The 22,153-nt window shown below is 41.8% G+C and overlaps 4 protein-coding genes across 6 annotated transcripts in view; 2 read left to right on the top strand and 2 right to left on the bottom strand.

The window, feature by feature from the left end:
* Window positions 1–90: 90 nt before the first annotated feature.
* LOC134189606 (probable tRNA methyltransferase 9B) lies at window positions 91–3,558 on the bottom strand. 3 transcript variants are annotated; one of them, XR_009971515.1, is made up of 4 exons: window positions 3,360–3,558; window positions 1,752–2,053; window positions 504–1,400; window positions 258–279 (listed from the first exon to the last, which is right to left on the bottom strand). XR_009971515.1 is itself a non-coding variant. In XM_062657929.1 (4 exons), the coding sequence occupies exons 1-4, from the start codon at window positions 3,553–3,555 to the stop codon at window positions 1,147–1,149; spliced, it is 693 nt and encodes a 230-aa protein (XP_062513913.1). In that variant the 5' UTR covers window positions 3,556–3,558; the 3' UTR covers window positions 1,034–1,146. The 3 variants fall into 3 exon arrangements, 2 of the variants coding, with proteins under 2 accessions (XP_062513912.1, XP_062513913.1); XM_062657929.1 differs by lacking the exon at window positions 258–279 and having other exon boundaries at window positions 1,034–1,154; window positions 1,214–1,400; XM_062657928.1 differs by having other exon boundaries at window positions 91–1,400.
* A 44-nt stretch (window positions 3,559–3,602) lies between these two features.
* Window positions 3,603–13,373, top strand: LOC134189476 (ubiquitin-protein ligase E3A-like). The gene is given in 13 exon segments (XM_062657753.1): window positions 3,603–3,763; window positions 3,829–3,861; window positions 3,952–4,166; window positions 5,568–6,775; window positions 8,358–8,502; window positions 8,817–9,022; window positions 9,315–9,479; window positions 9,967–10,020; window positions 10,090–10,143; window positions 10,146–10,193; window positions 10,247–10,320; window positions 12,937–13,080; window positions 13,159–13,373. Coding segments are annotated over 13 exon segments (2,511 nt in total). The 5' UTR covers window positions 3,603–3,719; the 3' UTR covers window positions 13,280–13,373.
* Window positions 13,374–13,376: 3 nt separating this feature from the next.
* Window positions 13,377–17,322, bottom strand: LOC134189477 (UBX domain-containing protein 6-like). Its single transcript, XM_062657754.1, has 9 exons — window positions 17,281–17,322; window positions 17,077–17,222; window positions 15,896–16,022; window positions 15,750–15,823; window positions 15,629–15,686; window positions 15,486–15,569; window positions 15,368–15,415; window positions 15,236–15,307; window positions 13,377–13,621 (listed from the first exon to the last, which is right to left on the bottom strand). Exons 1-9 carry the CDS (start codon window positions 17,290–17,292, stop codon window positions 13,613–13,615), a joined length of 630 nt encoding a protein of 209 aa, XP_062513738.1. The 5' UTR covers window positions 17,293–17,322; the 3' UTR covers window positions 13,377–13,612.
* Window positions 17,323–17,990: 668 nt separating this feature from the next.
* The window catches only part of LOC134190308 (uncharacterized), a 9,493-nt gene continuing 5,330 nt past the window's right edge, over window positions 17,991–22,153 (top strand). Inside the window, exons 1-4 of the mRNA XM_062658761.1 lie at window positions 17,991–18,264; window positions 18,331–18,405; window positions 20,774–21,336; window positions 21,753–22,153. The exon at window positions 21,753–22,153 is cut by the window's right edge and continues 111 nt beyond it. Of these exons, the coding sequence (XP_062514745.1) occupies window positions 17,991–18,264; window positions 18,331–18,405; window positions 20,774–21,336; window positions 21,753–22,153 (1,313 nt within the window). The remainder of the gene's footprint in view (window positions 18,265–18,330; window positions 18,406–20,773; window positions 21,337–21,752) is intronic.

Here is a 22,153-nt window from a genome sequence, read left to right as displayed (position 1 = left end):
GGATGGTTAGTCAATGCATGCATGTGCACTAGATAGGTGTACCGTATTACCGCACATAAAAGCGCATGTGCTTATACGTGAAAACCGGCTTTCACCAAAAATTAACGCGTTCATTCCGATATAGGCGCATGCGCTTATATGTGAACAACCATTTTGAGTAAACGACTTGAGGCAATATAGGTAACAGGCAAGACAAACACTAAGCAAACCAAAAACTAAGCTATTTGTTTGGGTTCCAAAGTTCAATCTTCGTAGAGATCGACCACATCTCAACGGGACCTGGTGCTTTCGTCTGGACGTTCTGATTCATCGTCTGATTGATCGAAGACCCGTCTTTAGGTGTTCGCAGAAGACGCCGACGCTTCCTTCCTGTGGTATCTCTCCCAGTGGCGAGTTTCTCGAGTTCAGCGTGCTGTTTTCGCCAACTCTGAACAAGCTTACGGTGAATTCCATGCATTTTCGCTGTGGCTGATACGTTTCCCTCATTTAGAGTAAGGCTCGACACAACGCGACGCTTAAAATCTAATGTGTACGACTTTCTTCTGGATGCCATGCAAGCAGATTGCAACCCGACAGCAATTGCGCAAAGATGGCACCTTACCTCGAGGTATTGGCGCATGCGCTACTACCTTGAGATATAAGCGCACCCTGAGATGAATTCACATAGTAGCGCATGCGCTTTTATGTGCGGTGATACGGTATAGTGCTGTACTGTTTGAATCATGTCTGCTGATATCTGTCATGACATCCATTCTCTGCTGGTATAGTGTGGTACTGTATCCACCAGTTGGCTAACCCATTTCATTGATATGCAATGTATTTGATTTTCTCGCACAATAGAATATGAACAATGCACCACTGGAGCTGATAATTCCAAATAGCACACATGCAGTACACTGTAGACCACCAAACAATCAGATGCTCAAAGTCAAACCAAAAGGGTTACACTTGAGAGTAATCGACTTCTTCTATTAACAACAGTCACTCACGTAGTGAGAATACAATACAAATGGATGTAATACTAATTAATCGTGTCCATGTAATGCACATCACTGTTTTCGTTCAGCAATTACACACCAGTTTTCGTGATCATAATAGCTGTTTAGTATTCGCAATTGCGATACTTTTGACACAAGTTCTGGTAGTTCACCTTCCTTGAACACATGGTAAAAGCGTTGAAAACTGCCAACGAACTTTGTGTCTGATTCCGTACCATTCTCGACGATTTTCTCTGAACAATGATTTCCCTCTGAAACAGATGAAGACGACTGCATCGGTGCCTGCGATTCACACAACCTCGTTTCATCTGATGACAACACAGCAGTAGTTTGTTCAAATTTGACAGGACGAGCAAACTGCTGTTGAAGATGCCACGGCACAAACACATCCTGCTGACTGAACTAGACAAACAAGTTACAATGAGGCAACATTCCATACTCAAACTGCATGGTCTCTGCATACTTTGCTGATTTGATCAAAGTATGTAGAAGTAAAGGCCATGCTAGGGCACTAATTAGTTAACACAAAGACAAAGTAAGTTAATAACTAATAATTTGATATTTGATGTTGATTAGAGTTTTCTTGTTTTGTGGTACGTACAGCATGTCTGGTATGAATCCACAGGTTCATTTTCATGACAATAAACATAATATTGTGCAAAATTGTTTAAAATGTATTGTCTATACTTTGCAATTATCAAAATATATTAACAATTTTTCAACAACAACACACTGTTGTTTTATAGAACTGACCGTTTTCCGCTTTTGCTCCAATGCCCATACATATATGAGGAGTTGACCACCAATGCGTATGACCCTGGTCAACTCTTGGAGAGCCAGTAGCCGTCTTGTTTCTGACGCAAAGTGATGTATGACAGCAATCGAAATGACTGCATCAAAGCACATGTCGCGATACGGCAAGACAAAGTTGTCAGCAAGGCACACGTCGTGCTGCCTCTTCTTTGCTATCTCTATTAGTTCCCGGCAACGATCAGAGCCATGCAGATAGATACCATTCAAACTGCCACATCCGAGGTATTTGCCATTGCCACAACCTAATTAATTTAAACAAATTCCAAGAACAAAGTCCAAGTTTATTACATTTGCTCTTTCATAATTTCGTCTGACCTAATACACTGCCGAATCAGAGTGGAATATAACGATTGGTCATCGGTCATTGACAGACCATCTGGTGTTAATGACCAACCACAATTTATCTTTGATTTTACTTTGATTGGACATGCTTACATGATTGGTCAAGGTGTAATAGTTATTGCATGGATGATACTGCAGGGAATCAATGAGTGACCCAGATGTCTAGACAACTGATCGCAGCAGCAGGCAAAATCTCATTATAGAGTTGATGATTCCCAGATGCAAGAGTACATAAATGACGATACTGTAATACTGTAATAACAGTTTATATTTTGATATCAAATAAATACAGTAGTGACTATGATGCAACAGATAATGAAAATTGAACTGCTGATGTTAATAAGTAATTACAAGTCACAATGTGTGTGCCCAATGCTTCTACAAGAAAGCTAGGCTTCCTTACATGTGTATATATATATATATATATATATATATATATATATATATATATATATATATATATATATATATATATATATAATATCAGGTCAACCTCTTTTGCTAAAGCACGATCTCTGATCAAAATTTTTGCCTTATATTCCACTCTGCAAATATGATCACTACAATTGACAGTTTAATTAATTATTTATTTACTTATTTACATAAATGTTGGTCTTAATTATTAATGAAAATCACATGCTTGACATTCTAAGCATGACAGTATACAGAACTGGTTCATATCAATAGAAGTTGTGGACATTGATTCTGTGTGGTATGTAATCTCATTTGGTTTGCTTTATTATGCAATAATTTAGAGACTTTAAAGTAAAAAATAATTACATATTTAAAAAAATATATAAATATATTTGGTCCTTTGGTTTGCTTTTCTTGATTAATTAAGCATGATTTTCTCATATCTACGTAGTTGATACTATAAAAGACTTCAGTCACCACTGAACAAGTGTTGGCAATGAATTAGAAAAGTGTGTGTGTGTGTGTGTGTGTGTGTGTGTGTGTGTGTGTGTGTGTGTGTGTGTGTGTGTGAGTGCACGCGCGTGTGTGTGTGAGTGTTGTGTGTGTGTTTGTTTGTGTGTGTGTGTAAACAAACAAACAAAGAGACAAACAAACAAACAGACAAACAAACAGACAAACAAACAGACAGACAAACAAACAAACAAACAGACAAACAAACAAACAGACAGACAAACAAACAGACAAACAAACAGACAAACAAGCAAACAAACCCGCGTGTGCGTCTCAGCCTACCAATATCTGCCACTATGCTGCTGTTTGGAAGATTGTCGAGGAAAGACGCCACTCTGGGCCACGGTTTGTAACGAGTGTGGCTAAAATGTGACGCAATCTCATCATACACTTGATAAACATGTTCAGCTTCCACAGCTTCAGGACATCTTCCGTGCAGTCTGCTGACCATGATCAACACTTTGAACCGTTTGTTCATTTATCCGGGCATTATTATGTATCCGGGCATGCAATATATCCGGGTATTTATTTCACGATATCCGGGCTCTATCTAACAAGCTGTTTTTAGAACGTGCAATTTCTAGTGTGTTCTTCTTTTGTTGTTTTTCTTTCCCGGTTTCATGTGTTGCAAACTACTATAAAATGTCGGACAGTAACATGAGCGACTCCGAGAAGCCACCACTGGAGTGAGTCACGAAGTCTAACGCGGAAGTGCCGTCAGTCTATGTTTTAACGACGTTTCTATACATAGGGCAAGTGGGAAAGCACGTACAGACTCAAACGGGTAAGTCAAACGTAGAAAAACACGTCGGTCCGGACAATCCCCGCCAGTGAGTGTCAACGTGTGTCGGCAAGTTTCATTCATTTCTATTAGGTCTGGCTCTGGACGGAAAGAGGTGGTCGCTGAGAGAGCGACGAGACTTATTAAACAGTGCTACGAGGAACTGGAGATGAGTAAGCCGTCTCTGACGTGCAATCAGAGGGCGGCCGAGGCGATTGAAATAGCTAGGAGGAAGGCACAGCAGGAGGGAGAAGCGACCACAGAGGATGTTGAGATGGTTGCGAAGCCGACGCCGGGGACGCGACCGGGTGTGTCATTGTTGTTTGACGTAGCGCTCGAGTTTAGTTGTAAATTTGATTGATTGATTGATTGATTGTTGTTGTTGTTGTTGTTGTTGTGTGTGTGTGTGTGTGTGTGTGTGAGCATGAGAGGCAGAGGGTTGAAAATTGTTTAATTTGATTTTGTTATTTTATCCCTGGAACAATGATGGTACAAATAAGGTGTGAATAATGGTGGTTTCCACTCTATTTACCCCCTAGTGAAACTAATTGTTGTAACTTGGCATACTGTGTTGTTATATAGGGATCTATTTTTAGCTCAGCTTAAAGGAGCACTTCACCAATTGACACATGTGGATTAGCTAATTGTTCTGGTCTTTTTTCAAGTTGGGAAGTTTGGCAAAATTTCAGAGGAAACTCGATAGCTGAGCATTTTGATAACGCAAGAAACAAATCGTACGGGAGGTTTTCTTCGAATACCGTTTATTATGTGTAGGTTTCGTTTTACAGCTTCATGTAAACTTTGATATTTGCGTAGGCAAAAGTAAAATGTGCTTTTGCATCACCGACTCACCTTTAATCGACGGCAAAAAGCACACATACCTTATTCTCCTTCACTGTTAGAGTCGCTTGAAGCGTCTAGACCCGTCTCTTGTGTGCTCTCGTAGTTGGCCTTGGAAAGCAAGACCAAAACAATGTGCACGTAACACAGCAAGCGTTCAGTCCGCAGCCTAAAGCCTTAACGTACGTTAACGTCTACTATGCATGCTTCAATCTGTGAAGTGCTTCTTTAATGGCCTTAGAATTGCTGACCGTCAGACTGTTTGGGGTCATTGTAGTTGTGCTGATGTCAACGTGTTCATCATAAACTACAAGTTACATGCATCTCTTTTCCTAAATTTTTGCCTCATTTTAAATTAAACAGGAAGTTGATTACAATTTGCATAGCACCAGGGAGCGAGGTTGTAATATTTCAGAGTTGTCTGTTTGTCTGTCTGTGTGCTTGTCTATTTGTCTGTCTGTCTGTCTATTTGTCTGTCTGTCTGTCTATTTGTCTGTCTGTCTATTTGTCTGTCTGTTTGCTTGTCTGTCTGTCTGTCTATTTGTCTGTCTGTCTGTCTGTTTGTCTGTCTGTCTGTCTGTTTGTCTGTCTGTGTAAACATGATATCTCTTGAATTGCTCAACATATCAATATAAGATTTATACGAAGATTTTTGCCAAAATATGGGACAAGCTTGAAAATGGGCACTCAGAGTTGACAAATTGATTAATAAATTTATAAATCCTAAACTGACACTCCAGCATTCAACTCAAAAGAGCACACTTTACGTTTGGTGTGGCATGTGTGTTGTATGATTCCATCGTAGACGACTTCTCTTATTGCTGTCATGTTTATTTTGGATTTTGTGTTGTGACTATTTGTGTTTCCAGTGGAGTGGCTTACTATCAGTGCGCTTGAGATGTTGGTTACCGAATGTCAACAGAGAAATGATTATCTTCCTCTCGTGCGACAAATCGGACAAATCTTCTCCAGCTCCGAGACACTAAACGCTAGCTTTTTACGAGACGACGTTTGTGCTGGTAGCAGCTCATTTGGAGACACCGATGACATGACCGTCGACATTGCCGCCGTACGTCATGCCTACAAGCTCCTCTTTGGTGTGAAACAATCCAATCTTGAGGCAGCGCTTGTTAATGCAATGTTAATGATGTCAGACAACGTACATTTTGACGTCGGACAAAAGCGCAATCTAGACTCGCCAAATTATTGCAATCAGTTTGTTATCTGTATGGAAAATCCTGAACTTTTGAGTCCTGAATACATCGACTCCGCATTTCCTAAATTTCTTGCCGCACTGGCTCGTCTGCCGGAAAAGCAGCAGCAGAAACTCATTCTCTACTGGTCGCACGAGAGCCCCGAACAGCTTCAACAGTACGTACAGTGTCTGCATCAACTCATCACGGTGAAAGTCATTGAGGGACAGTTTAGTGAGAGATCACGTAGTTTAGTAAACGACAATCAAGGAATTGTAGCTGCAGTCCAGATCATGAACATGATTTACCTTGCCAGTCTGCTTGGCGGTCTACGTCGAGAACACGAGAATTCGATGTTTCCCGTTGGTCCTGTAGCTGCTCTAGGTGATGTCGCAGATTCGAGTAGTTCAGCAGTGGCGGCAGCCGCCGAGGCAGTGAAAGGTGCATCATCCGATGAAGACATCATTGTGTATCCGATGGGTTTGTTTGGTCCGGCCGTTCGACAGAAACAGCAGTCTCAACGAAGTATGAAGATAGAAGACTTTGACCAGTTGTACAAGATGTTTGGACGTTTCTCGTGGGATTGTCGTCACCCGTTGCTCGAGCACGAGGAGTTCTATAACGATTCACTAGACGATGCCATTCAATTGGATCAAGACTTTGTCTTCTTCAAGGTGGAGGACAGAAGGCCTTCGTTTCTCAATTATCCTTTTGTGCTGCGGCCTGCCACTAAAGTGATGGGTCTGTTCTATGACAGTCGGATTAGGATGCATCGAGAGCGCAGGCATGCTCTACTGCATATGTTGACGACGGGCGATGAGAATATGCCGTACTTGAAATTGGTTGTCAGGCGGGACTTCATGATTGATGACGCTTTAGTTCAGGTGATGAATTGATGAAATAAATTTATAGAATGGCAACTAATAGCTATGGTATGCAGGATGAGATACAGGCAGGTAGACATGCTGACAGACTGACAGGCAGGCAGGTGGACAGACAGGCAGACAGACTGATAGACAGACATACAGATTGTTGAATATAGTCTTCCAGGTCCTTTGGGTGTTGGAAATATGTTTAGAAAATGTATTTGACTTTTGAGAACACTATAGCAATCTGTAGTTTGCGTTTCATTGTAACAGCTGTGATTTATGAAAATATGCTACCATTGACCGACAGACAGACAGATTGACTGACTGACTGACTGACTGACTGACTGACTGACATCATTTATTACACACAAACCTCTACATACAGAACACTAAAAGTAAAATATTATCCATGACAGTTCAAGTCAGTGGAATCACGATTACAGCAAACTACAAGTTAAAACTATACGCATGCAAATAGTAGTTGAAGATCAATTCTAATGAGCAACGCCTTGAATGGCACTGTCCAGCATAAATCCTTTCTCTTCTACTGACTGACAGCCAGACAGGCAAGGATTATTATCATAAAAGTATATACATATTATACATACAGAATTAGTGAACAAAAATTATGGCCTGTACTTGACTGCAAGATGTAAATATATTATACCGATCAAGTGGGAGAGCTTTCGGTGGATTTCAATTTTGCCACATGATTTTGAGCGTTCAGATTGTTCAGTCATCTTGTGCATTATGACCCTGTGTATTTGATTATTGAAGAAAAACATTTCTCCTATAATTTCTACACTTTTTTGCATTCCAAAATGTTCTAATACCAAATGAATACCGGTGAAGCAACCATCCACATATTTGCTCTGTAGTTGAGGCCACGTATCTGCTGTGGGTTGGCAATCTTCTTTACTACTCTTCACTTCACTGATGAGCACATTTAGTGTCAACATGTGTGATTTACGAGCAAAACCTTTATTCATCTCTTTCATTAGTGATTATACATGGATTTGCAACATGTCATGCTAACAACTGACAAATTGATCGACAGCCACTAGTTAGATTAGCAGGCTCTGAAGATAAACATTATATGTAGATGATTAGGTCAGACCAATTAAATTCGTGATGCTTGGATTTGCTGTTCCAGTTTTGAGCTTGACCAAAATAGAAATAAGATTTGATTTGCACATGTAAAGTGACTTGGTAGTACATACAGCCTATGACTATGTATTGATGACTCTTCAAGTGTCAACGGTGCGTGTGTTCCAGTGACTGTTTTGCATCCTGTTTCATATCATTGTCATTTGTTTTAATGTCCATTTTGTTACGTTCCATTGGTAGGCGGTGCAACGAAAACTGCACATGCTCAAAATACCACATGATCATTACTTTGTATGTCTAGTATTCTGGTCAGTCGGTTTGGTTTCATGTCCGAATATCTGAGCATAAAAAATTGGTCTGGCCTTTACTGGACAAAGAAGCATAGTAGAAGAAAAGATAGAAAATAATGAAACAGATAATCAAATAGACAGTCAATAGACTCGACGTTTGCAATTGTTTGTATTGATATCAATATTGCTGTTGTTCTCAGTTGGAGATGATTTGCCAAGACAGACCTCATGATCTTAAAAAGCAGCTGTTCATTCAGTTTGATGGAGAACAGGGTGTTGACGAAGGTGGAATTCAGAAAGAATTTTTCCAGCTTGTTGTAGAACAACTCTTCAATTTCGATTATGGTACGTATGGTGACACAATACAAACCAAACATTGTGTACTGTAGATTGGGTATTTCTGCATGCCCTGTGATGGTTGGTTGTATTTTGTTTCTGTTGTCTGCACATGAATGTGACATTATTTTGTATTGCATTGTTTGTCATGAGAGATAGTTATTAATGGAGTGTGTGTGTGTGTGTGTGTGTGTGTGTGTGTGTGTGTGTGTGTGTGTGTGTGTGTGTGTGTGTGTGAGTGTGCATGTTTGTGTGTGTGTATATGTGTGTTCATCATTGGTTTCTACTTGTAGCATTGGTTTGACCTTCATTTCTCTTTGTAGGCATGTTTAGTGCTATAGAAGAGACTCAGCAGTGTTGGTTTAATCCATCTTCATTTGAGAATGACAGCCAGTTTACTCTCATAGGTATCATGCTTGGTCTTGCTGTTTATAACAGCATCATCTTAGACATTCACTTTCCAATGGTGATATATCGTAAACTCATGGGGCTTCCAGGGACATTTGAAGATCTCCAAGATTCGCATCCGGTAAGACTCACTTTATGTGGGACATGAAACACAAACAAACAAACAAACACACACCTACACAAACAAATAAACAAACACACATGCACATACACACACACACACACACACACACACCTATGTACACACACACACACACACACACACACACACACACACACACACACACACACACACTCACACACACACACACACACACACACCATGATTGTAAAAAGCCTGTGCTAATTGTATGCTGCTGTTACACTGTAGACCAGACAGAATTTTGAATGAAGTAGTATGTTCATTTTGATAGGTATTAGCAAGGAGCCTAGCAGCGTTAATAGAATACAATGGTGATGTCGAAGAGCAGTTCATGTGTAGATTTAGTGTTAGCTATGCAGACGTTTGGGGTACGACGTGCACATATAATCTGAAGGAGAACGGAAACGAAATACCCGTGACCAATGAAAACAGGAAGGTAAGTTGTGCTATACATGCAGCAGAGAGAGGGACAGCAAGTTGTGTGTGTGTGTGTGTGTGTGTGTGTGTGTGTGTGTGTGTGTGTGTGTGTGTGTGTGTGTGTGTGTGTGTGTGTGTGTGTGTCCATCCGTCCGTCTGTCTGTGTGTGCATGTGTGTGTGTGTGTGTGTGTGTGTGTGTGTGTGTGTGTGTGTGTGTGCATGTGTGACATGTATTGATCTTGAACTAGTAGGCAAGTGGGCAAGTGGTGTATAGACACGATTACATACGTACATACAAACTAGTTGGCAAGAAAAACACACAGGCAGACAGACAGACAGAGAGACTGACAAGTAATACTAAACATTGGTTGTATAAGCTGCAAGAAGGGGTATAACACCAGCTTTGGTAATACTTCAGCCGCATGTTTCTAGCCAACTTGGAGAACGAATGTGTGGTAGTCGTTACTGTGTCTACTACTCACCTGTGTGATGCATTTGGTTACAGGAGTACGTCCAACTGTACACTGACTTTATTCTTAATAAAATGATCGAGAAACAGGTCAGTCTACACAAACTCAATCAACTCTCCAGTATCTACGTCACTCAAAATGATTTCTGGTTGCTCTAGTTTAGTGCATTCAAGAGAGGCTTCGATATGGTGGCCGACGAGTCTCCATTGAAGCGCTTTTCTTCCGACCGGATGAGCTGGAGTTGATCATATGTGGCAGTCATGTAATATCAGTTGTCTGCCGTAATGGACTGTGGATGATATACCGTTGTGCTAGGACTTTGACTTTGAAGTGTTGGAAGCATCAACACAATACGACGGAGGATTCACTAGCGATTCTCCAGCTATAAGGTAGGTAGCGTGACATCTGTAGATGCGTTTAACGGATTGACCAACAACTGAGAAAGATAGGGTCCACGTCTGCGAGCATCTATTTCCGGGTTCTAAGACACGTTTCACTCGTACAGTACAACCCCGATTATACAGTTGGCGGAAGCCAAATTGTCCGGATAAGGCCTGATAAGAGTATATTTAATAATTAGTTTCTCATCCCTGCCCGTCCCAATTTTATGGACCGAAATAATATTAATATGCATCCAGGTGGGTCATGGTGGTCATCGTTGCACGTGTTGTTGATTGTGCCAGAGTCGTCGCTCCCTGGTTTGCCTTTACCCCTACAGAAACGTTGTCTATTTCATGAGGTATTTGATCAAGTCTGTCCTGGTCAAGTAAAGGGCCTGCTTAGTGCCTCCAGTGATCATCTCCCGGGAACAGAACCCCACAAGGTAATGACGCGAATGGGCAAAACTTCACTTTCACTGGTAGGCGTTAGCCTGTCGTTGCCTGTTGGACACACAGTAGTGTGGCAGTTAGTAGTTCGTTTGGCTATCAGGTTGTGGCTGTTCTATATGTATAGGTTATAGACCGCTGGCGAGTGTATAAACGAAATACACCCCACTTCGCCCACGAGCTGTGGGTGCAGTGGGGTGTATTCATTTATACACTTGCCAGAAGGTCTATAACCGGCTTGTAGCACCCAGCTGAGGCGTTGATATCCTTGTACAAACAATTTACGTCTTGATAAACCAGTAGCCCCAGGCAGTTATACAGCCCGATTTATTGACCGGTCAATATGTAGCGGAAGTGGAATATGTCACTTATTGTACGCGAATACGGGACACTGATTGGCGCAGACGAAGCTAGGGTGCTACAAATATATATAATGCTGCCTGTCTCCCCAATTTGGCAAGTAGACCAGATGATAAACTAACACTTTTTTGTCAGGCCTAATCGAAAGTCCGGATAGATGAAACAATGATTTGGTGACTTTCTTGAGGCTCAGTCATACATTGAGAATCTAATACATAATGAACATATATTGAATTAATTGATATGCAGCAACGTTAGGTCAACAATGACTCAACACGTGTACAGTAGATCCTCTGTGGTTCCAATTTTGGAGTGTATTCACAAGTTTCCATGTTGGAACGATGTCACGTGGGAAACATGTGAAACAAAGACACATGCTTTTCGGGTGGAAATAAATTTGTCTGGAGTATCAAAATGTCCAGATAATTGGGGTTGTAGTGTATGCTCATCATACCATAGATGAAGCCAATCACTCAGGTTTGGTTTAATCATCTTGCTGTGATGAGTCACAGCGATCTCGATCATTTCCGTCGAATTACAGAATTTATGATCACATGTGTCCATGTGGTCTTTTAGTGTTAATACGAGTAATCTAAGGCCGCATAAACTTAATTATTAGATTCTCATTCTCCTGACGTCCTGTTGTCAGTGTGTCGGACGAAAGTTAAAATTTATTATTTATTTATTATCTATCAATTGAGCAGACTGCCGGTGTACTCATCAGGCACGGCAGGAGAGTTACAGTAAGTTACTGTATCTAACTATCTGGAGGCATATTGGCTGTACAAGTCAACGAAGCGCAGTTGTTCAGGAACGACGTATGCAAACCAATTATTCAGAACTCAACAGTCTGAATGTGTTTGGGTGACAACAGACATCGTCTGTGCTCATTGCAAGTGATCAACTCATGCTGGCCTCGAAATTCCAGATCTCCCATGCATAAAAGATACCAAACCAAAAAATTGTTGGTGCAGGTGAGAATGAGAATCAAGTAATTAATTAAGTCTGTGTGGCCTAAGGAAAGAGGGATGTGTGTAGTGTCGTGTAGCCAGACCCTCTCCCGCTGTGTCATACTTCTGGGCAGGAAGGAGGGTCATTAGGGGTCGTTCAAAATATTTGACAATTTTACGAGCATGCAAAGCACGCTTTTCTGAAGTCTCCTACACCTTCCCCAATATTCTTGATGCACAATTCTATAGCTTGACCATGTTTCCATCCATTAAAGGGTTGATGTGTGGTCTTCAATGCTTATAACTTATGCATTGATACAGTTCTTCGCCCATACCAGTTGACCCGCTCGGATGATGTCAATGCGAGGTTTCTTGTCATTCCAATGGACAAAGACAAAAACATCGAGAAAGTGGTAGCTGGACTGTATGGATGGGTGATGTTCTAGAACAAACCAGAATAAGCTGCCACGGTTGTACATGTTTGTGAATCCCGTACATACGGGTGACTAGCACAGGAACAATGCATGATGTAATTCCGGCCACGGAAACAGAAATTAGCACGAGCCATTTGCTTACAGATCAATGTTTTATAAAGCGTAAAAAGGCCATAACCCCTTCCCTAGAACATGCCTTGTATGTTCGTGAAATTGTCGATAATTTTGAGCGACCGCTAAGAAATGAGGAAGATCAATAAGGAACATAAACTAACCCTATTTGGAGCAGCAACACATGTACCACATTTGGTATGCAAACTCCAACACGAACCACAGCTCACCACGTTCTGTTCTTTCGTACATTGCAATATCATCTCAATATGTTTTGACCCACGAAGCATCTCGTTTTTAACCTTTTCTCATGGTTGTTGTAGGTGGTTCTGGGAGGTAGCGCACGAGATGACGAACGAACAGAAGCGACAACTTCTTAGTTTCTCGACCGGCAGCGACCGCGTCCCAGTCGGAGGCTTGAGCAAATTGAAATTTATGATTGCCAGAAACGGCCCCGACTCTGACAGGTAGGTACATTACACTACACTACACTACACGTTCTAATAGAATCAGAGCGACCATCATGATGGGATTCCATTCTCTAGGCTTCCAACGGCGCACACGTGTTTCAACGTGTTAATGCTAGCCGATTACTCATCGAAAGCCAAACTGCAGGAGCGTCTGCTCAAAGCAATCACGCACACAAAAGGTTTTGGCATGATATAGTCTGTATACTCGTGTGTGACCGTGTTTACTCGTTTTGCTACAAATCGTTCTGCGTCTATGGAATTTGTGATGTTTAGAAGTTCTTATGGTACAGTAGTCTCTCAGTTTGAGTAGCATCGTAGGCTAGTATTACACAACATTACAAATAAGGTCGACTACAAATGAACTGCATTACGTCAAGCAATCTACACAAGTTAGAACGGGTGCTGGATAGAACAACTTATCAGGTTCAACTCGTGACATCTGTGTCATTTGTAGTTAAGCCATCATGAGAGAGGTGTAGACCTCGGCCGTTCCGCATCAACACCACAGAGTCGAGGGAAACAGTTAGCGTCATCCTCCCTAAACGTCAATCAATGAACACAACAAACGATATACAGTTATGGGTACAGGCTATGTAAGCATCTAGAGGGTGAGACGTAACAAAGCCCCCTTCACTCCCCCCCCCCGCCCAGTCATGGGTACAGGTTATGTAAGCATCTAGAGGGTGCAACATAATAAATGCCCCCACGACCAGTTATGGGTACAGTACAGGCAATGTAAGCATCTAGAGGGTGCAACAGAACAAATTCCTCCCCCCGGACCATTTTGGCAGGTCTAAAGTGTCCCACCGGACAGTCTATTTTGTCCGCATGTGGCCAAAAGTGTCCCCCATGCTAGTTGGTCAACCTAAACATAAAAGTTTACACGGATAGTGTTCTGCATCTTTCTGCTACGCCAATATAGACATGTGTAATCCGGGATTACATTTCGTTACTTTAGCACGTGTGCAAGCATGGTGTCGTTGTTCTTGTAGAACGCCTGACACGTGGAGCACGTGCTTGCTAAAGAATAGCGTTTGCTACATATGGTGTGCATATACAGACATACACATTGTATAGCGTGCGCTACACACGGAATTTGAAAGATTGTATAATGAGCTTTAGCCACAGAATGGATCGTAGCCGTCGGCTGGTTACGACTGATTTCATCTGTCTGTGTCTGGTGCTTGTAAGAAGCTGCAGGTTTGTCTATTTGATTATTATGTGAGAATAGGAAGCTCAGACCAAATTGGCTGAAGGGACACAATGGGCTTGAACTATTCTGTCCGACCAGACAGAATGGGCCGGCCAATTTGGTCTGGAACCAGATGTTCCATTACAGAGGGGACAATGACACACTGACATGTATGCCACGCAAGATTTGCTTGAATTTCTGTAGTGAGATAGTCTCGCTTCCTTAGCTGTAATTCACACACACACACACACACACACACACACACACACACACACACACACTGAAATCATCCATCGATTTCACAAGCAAAGAAATTTGAGTGCACACACCTATGACATATCCATGAAACAAAGTACGGTCAATGTAATGCTGAGTGAACAACCTCAGCACGCCAGATGTTGACTTATGTACGCGAGTCACTGAGCATGCACAGACTATAAAATACAATCTCAGCATGCTAGACTGGTCTCTTTCCTCTACGAGGCGAATGGCTGGACCCTCAAGCCTATAGTATGATGAGTTGGGCATCTTTTGTTGTGGGCAGATGTTTATGTCACAAGGTCTCTTGTTCACTCAGCCGTGTGTGTGTGTGTGTGTGTGCGCGCGCACGTGCGTGCGTGTGTGTGTGTGTGTGTGTGTGTGTGTGTGTGTGACTCTCACTCTGGTTTAATTTCCTGCACTTAACTGTTTAACCACTTGACAACTGTGTATGTGACCACATGTTATCCACCCAACATGTAGACATACAGTACCAACATAATTCTTTCTCTCCACAAACCCCAACACATTCAATTACATTACAAGATCGATTTGACATCACTCTGTCACTAAATCTTCCAAACTTCGAAAGGCATTCATGCCATTCCATATTCAATAAGAATTATCAGACAAACAGCGACCAGACAAAGTGACAGACAGCGAAACATCTGACTGACTCATGTTGGGCATACGATATCATACCTGACTATTGACATCAACTCCTATATCTTGAAACCGTTTCACGTCACTCCCAAACGGTCGAGTTACAGCTTTCTACCAGACCGACACAACAACAGCATTAGATGCTGGAGCAACAAGGAACCTTCCAAATACCGAGTCTTTACTCTGACGTTGAGACGTCTCTTTTCTATCGGCTTTTATCTGTAACCATGAGCAGAATTACAATCCAATGCTGTTAATTAATTAATTAATTAATTAGTTTGATTGGTACTTTTTCTGCTAAGCGACGTTTTTCTTCTTTCTGTTTCTGCATTTGCTCTTCGCGTGCCTTTCTCTCTTTGTCGAGCTGCTTGTCCTTGATAGGAGAACAATACCATCTTTGTCACAGAAATATTGAGATGGCAATTAATGTACTTTTTCGGGTGCCCGTTTTGCTGGTGACTTTCTTCTCGGTGAAACGGGTTCAGTTATACTGGAAAAAGAGAGTGAGGAAGACATAGATGTGATTGTAATGACTACTGGGGGTCGAGCCAACCATATGACTTTCTCTAGGACACGTCTTGCTTCCTCTAGGTTGGAGTCAGCAGGCAGAACAAGGAGGTCATCGACCTGAATAACGATTTAGCGAGTAATTTACATGGACACACACACACACACACACACACACACACACACACACACCACTGTCCATCCGCAGGTAAAGAGGAACTCTTGAGCTGCTGGATGAGACCAAACTTTTGTATTGAATGTTTTGTTGGCCAGACGCACTTGGTGGTACTTTTCCTCGTTAGGATGCTCTTGGATGTTGCTGTCGATAAACATAAAGCACAACAGAGAATAATTAATTAAGAATTGCAGGAATTAGTGTAAACCATTGAGTTAAGCAGACAAACAAACAGGAAGACAAAACAAATGAACAAAAACAAAGACATACAAACTGACAGTTAGACAAACACAAACACACTTTGTTTCATTTTGAGTGCAAAACATGGTGTCTCATCCTTAGGGGGTTGCAAGACTCCTGGAGGAGAACGAGTTCAGCAATTAGTATTGAGTGCATGGTGCCATTGAATGACACCCAGTACTCATACTCATGTTCATCTGAACTCAGCTTTAGTCAGTTCACCCACAATGTGTAGATAGTAACTGCCCAGGGGTCACCACGAGGAGGTGCTGACTGATAATGTTGAGAAAACTCACCCCCCCCAAACACACACACTCCCGTGCGTGCGCGCACACACACACACACACACCAGACAGAGAGAGATACTGTACACATACATGATTGTACAAACAATACATACAATATTGCATACAATGGTACATACATGTTATGGTACATACATGATGTTATACATAAATACATACAGTAACATGTAAACAGACAGACAAATGGTCTTTGTTAGATTCAGTAGTTATATAGCTTGCATTAATTGTTAACCAAACCTGTATGTTGTTATCTCGAAATATACTACATTGCCAGACAAAGAGACAGACAGACAAAGAAATGTATAGACATGCAAACACAGACAACACAAACTGACAAACATATAGACAGACAGACAGACGAACCAATAGCTTCCTTGTATAAATACATGATCTAGACAGAGACAAATAACGTAGGAACAAACTGACAAACGTGCAGACAGAGACATGAACAGATAGCTTCCTTGTATGAAATACTTGATCTTTTGACAAACAGACAGACAGACATAAACTGACAGACAGACGAACAGATAGCTTCCATGTATGAAAAATACATGGATCTTTGACAAACAAATCTAGACAGACAGACAGAGACAAAAATACACAGTCACTTTCAGTACATGCATGCAACCAAACGCCACAACGCATCAGATCACCTCGCCATCTTAAAGAGGGTCTCTAAAGCGGCACGTCCTGTCGCCGGGTCCGTCGTTTCGAGCACACCATTCGCCAGAGTCTCGAGCTGCTGCACAGACGAGCCATCCCACGACAGGCCACGCTTCAACACCGGCGCAGTATCAGCCTACGACCGTAACACACATCGACAACACGCCACATCGCACACAGACCGACTGTCTCACCGAACTCGCCATTGTAGCCTCGTACCTAGGCCCTCATGCGCGGCCTTTCTTAGCCGCGCATGAAGGTCTGGGTACACACAGCTACGGCTTAGCGTTATTTTTTAGGCTCTGCTACGCTCTGGAGCCTATCTCCAGAGCCGTTTATGGGTAATAGTATGCTTTTGGCTTTTTAACTTGTTGAAAGAAGGGAACAAATTCTAGAGTGTTGCAAGTGACAATGTTACAGGACTACACTACTAAAACTAGACTCGTACCCAGTCCTCCTCGCGCGTTCCACGTGTTTTGGCACGTGCTTTTTGTTAGAGAATTTTGTGTGCGTGTGCGTAGACTCCGAGGTTATTAGCGCTCGGTTGCTCTTCTGTGCAAGTGTTTTGTCGTTTAGCTTTTTCGAACACGTTTAGTACCGTTTGAAATCTAAAAACGACTAGGATTGTAAAAACGTCGAAAAGAGCATTCTTGGTAGCTAACGCAAGTTTGATCAAAACTGAAAAAATTTGGAAAAATAGTAAATGGCGTTTTACAGGCTCCAGATTTGGTTAGACGACGTTTCTTTAGTTAAATATTCTTTCATAATTTTCTTAAAACGTTTTTCGCTTAGTACGATTTCCAGTGCATTTTTGAACTTGCGAAGCAGGCACCAAATGGCGTCTTAATACGGGTGTGTTGTAGCCTCGGAGTTACGCAACGTTACGGCGCGCACAGCGAGAAAGATGGACGCGGTAGGGCAGCAACTCAACACTCCCGATTGCAAATCACTGCTTTCGCGATTCGTCAGTCGAAACCGTCATTTCGGTCGACCGACGTACAATCCGTTTGAAGAGCTACGTATAAATCGTTATTTCTATCGCGGTCACGTGACTGTTGGCGAGCGGTCTTTCACGAGTCGGTCGTTTCATCCTCGGAAGAAAGATGCGGAGCAGGATGCTGCTTATGAGGCTATGAAAGTTTTGTGCCCTCAAATGCTTGGCGAGAGAAAAATTTCGAGTTTGGATTTTTTGGATTTTTTGGATTTTTTGTTGCTGTGTATGTGAGTGTTGGTGTTTGGTTTAGTGCCGTATGTCAGCAAGGACAGTTTTTTGGTGGAATCGCAGGAGTATAAACGTATTCAGGATTCTATACGAGGAGGTATTTGTAGTTGATAATCAAACGTGGCTCTGATGTGTGATTGTCTGTCTGTCTGTCTGTCTGTCTGTCTGTCTGTCTGTCTGTCTGTCTGTCTGTCTGTCTGTTTGTCTGTCTGTTTGTCTGTCTGTCTGTCTGTCTGTCTGTCTGTCTGTTTGTCTGTCTGTTTGTCAATACATATATTTTCACACATCATCGCTATTACAGTCTAAGACAATTAGAACTAAAATCACAAAGTCTGTCTGTCTGTCTGTCTGTCTGTTTGTCTGTCTGTTTGTCTGTCTGTCTGTTTGTCTGTCTGTTTGTCTGTCTGTCAATACATATATTTTCAAACATTGAACTATTATACACCATCTAAGCAAAGCAACTAAATACTACCCAAGCCAATAGGGCTTGGCTTGGTTCTACCTACAACTATTTATGTTTATGTGGCTGTCTCTTGAAACAATCTTCTTTATTTTTCTGTCAATCACTCTAGCATTTGTCTGTCTGTCTGTCTGTCTGTCTGTCTGTCTGTCTATACATATGTTTTTCATATTCAAATTAGGATACAATAGCAAATGGCTAACTACGTTTGTCTTATGACAATAAAAGCAAGAGAAAACAACTAACAACTAAATACAATATATATTTAACTACTAATTGGTCTACTAACTACTAACTTACTAATACTAATTGTGCGATTGTTTGTGTGTCTGTCTGTCTGTCTGTCTATCTGTCCATCTGTCTGTCAATGGTAGTATATTTTCATAAATTGACACTAAAACTTCCATTCATTAAAGACTAAATGAATGTCCAGCGACCATCAAGGCTGCAAACCAAACACTAAACTACCGTATCTCTTCGAAAGAAGGTCGCCCTTAATTAAATATATGCCGCAAGGTTCCGCCACTAACTTGAATGAATGCCGCAGGGTAGGCAATTGATATTCGTTATCCATAATGCATGCTTGACATGTGACTGAATCATCTGAACTGCACGGCTGAAGAGTAGCGACCCAAGAAGCATTCAACGAGGCTGCCTTCAAACTCAAACTAGTATAGTACACGCGGAGCTTTGGAAACAGGCAAGCAGACGAGTCCATAGAGTATGTAGCCGAATGCCGAGTGGCAAAAGCAGACGGAATCAAAGACGAGGTGGCATACAGAAAAATGAAGAGAGGAGAGAGAAAAATCAAGCTTGGGCCAAACATGCATAGTGTGCGTGTGGTACTGTACATGATACTGACATTGAAAGAATACCACCCTTAATTAAAAGAATGCCGCAGGGTCTAGTTTTGCCAAGGAAATACGGTATCTAATAGCTAACACCTGCTGAGAATACAAGTCAAACTCTCCATGTCCATGACTAGAGAGTCTACTGAGTTTTCTTGCAATCACTCAGTCTCTAGCATTGCAACGCTGAAGAGCAACCAAAAAGCACTGTCTCCAGAAAACTTTAATTTCTTTCCTGTTTTTCTACACATTTTCATCCAGATAGCTCAGACAACTCGTGAAACTGGTGAGCTTGCCACCCCGACAGCCACAATGCTCAAAGACTAGTGGGGTGCAGTTGTATTTCCAAAGGCATCTGTTTCATTGTTGTATTTTAGGATGTTTTGCTGTTTCCTTTTTGATGCCACAAATCCATCGACCTCAGAAACTTGAGAGATGATCTCTCAATTGCATGGATGTGCCAAAGACACAGCCAACTCAATGTTACCCCCAGATCTAGCATTAAATATAACAATGTCAGGACGAGAATTTGATCTGTCTGTCATTTGTCTGTCTCTTTGTCTGTCCTTTCTGTCTTTCTGTCTGTCTGTCTGTCTGTCAATTTCATTTATTGAAACACAAACTCTACGTTACATTTCTAACACTAAATACAAGCAATCTACTGAGTTCAGCTTTAGTTTAATGCAAACTACTTTGATAGTCTCTATTGTGTATGTTCTCATCTACTTCTCCAGGGAAGACACATGTCAGCTTGTGGAGGATGACTTTAGTGTTACATCATTGTAATATTATTGAGAATTTTTTTCTCCAAAAACCTCTAAAGTCAGCTTCATTTGTATAGCCTTCAATGTCTCTTGATCTTCTGGCTAGTTTGTTTAAATAGATGGTAGCTTCTGATCCCCAAGTTCCAAAATGTTTGAATACCAGAGGAGTGAAATTGAGGCTTGATGTATTGCCAGGAAGTTGTCTGTCTGTCTGTCTGTTTGTCTTTCTGTCTGTCTGTCTGTCCTTTCTGTCTGTCTGTCTGTCTGTCTGTCTGTCTGTCTGTCTCTTTGTTTGTCCTTTCCTGTGTACATGTCTGTAACTCAGTCAGTACTTGCCTTTTATCTTATGCACTTTCAATCTGTCTATATGTACTTGCTGTTGTGCTTGTTTAGAAGAAGGTAAGAAAAAAGGTTGGATGCTGCTTCGATTCGACAACTCACAAACACCACAACAAGACTCCACACAATATACCACACCAGCCATTACACCCCTACCTCCAGTTACACCCCTACCTCCAGTTACACCCCTACCTCCAGTTACACCCCTACCTTCAGTTACACCCCTACCTCACGTTTATCCACAACTTCTGCAGGAAGGTATCAACAATCAGTTCTATGTGCCATACAATTCCCAAACCTACCCTGCCATGCCAATGTATGGCAATTACGACCAAAGATCAACCGGTTTTCATCAAAACCAGAGTGTCACAGTTTCGTATGCAGACGATGTTGAATTAGACGAACTGCAGAGTTTGAATGCAATGACTGCAGCTACAAATGCTATAAAAACTGGCTATTCTCTCGTATCGGCACATTTTTCACCACAAGCCGCAGTGGAGTATTCAGTTGCATCTCAATGTGTGGTTCCCGAGGCTCGCCCTATGAGTTTGCCATATGCAATGGCAACAGACTTTAGTACTTATCAAGGACAACATTTGTTCTATGGACAGAGGAAGGTATGTAAGACAAGCAGACAAATGGACAGATGGACAGTCAGACAGAGAGACAGACAAAGACAGACAAACAGACAGACAGGCAAACAGACAAACAAAAAACAGACAGACAGACAGACAAAAACAGACAGACAAGCAAACAGACAAATAAAAAAACAGACAGACAGACAGGAACATGGCTAAACAAACAAGTGAGAAGTAGAGTGGGTAGGAAGGCAAGCAGGAAATTAGGTGATCGGACAGATAGGAAGGTGCACAGCCAGGCAGCCAGAGGCAAACAGAAAAAATGCAAACACACTCATGTATCTACTTAGTACAAACAAACTGACAAAGACCAACACACACACACACACACACACACACACACACACACACACACACACACACACACACACTCATTTGTTCATCCGGTTTATTAGAAGCAGCCTCTAATGTCACCACCGCTTGTTGAATCTCGACAATCTCACCCTCCTCCCATGATGTCTCCACCTTCTGTAACGTCTCCACCTGCTGCATCATCGACAGCTTCGTCAACTGGTTCAAACTCTGTTCAGATGATTGAAAGATCCGTGTCTCCACCACCTTACAACGAGCCTCCTCTTGAGCCCATTTCTCTGTACAAAGTGCGACTGCAGGAGATCTTACACACAACTCGTTCTCGTGGTCCCGAGTATGTAAGCTTGAATGTCGACGGCGGGTTTACATGTTCGGTTGTCTTATGTGGTCAAGAGTTTTGTACAAGCAAAGCTTACAAGAACAAGAAGTTGGGACATTATGCTGTAGCGTATGAAGCTCTACGATGGTTAGAGGGAAGTCATAA

Source organism: Corticium candelabrum, chromosome 14 (assembly GCF_963422355.1).
Source record: "Corticium candelabrum chromosome 14, ooCorCand1.1, whole genome shotgun sequence".
In the NCBI taxonomy this organism is placed as follows: Eukaryota; Metazoa; Porifera; class Homoscleromorpha; order Homosclerophorida; family Plakinidae; genus Corticium; species Corticium candelabrum.
Note: the sequence above shows the minus strand (reverse complement) of the source record. Positions and strands in the feature narration are given on the sequence as shown.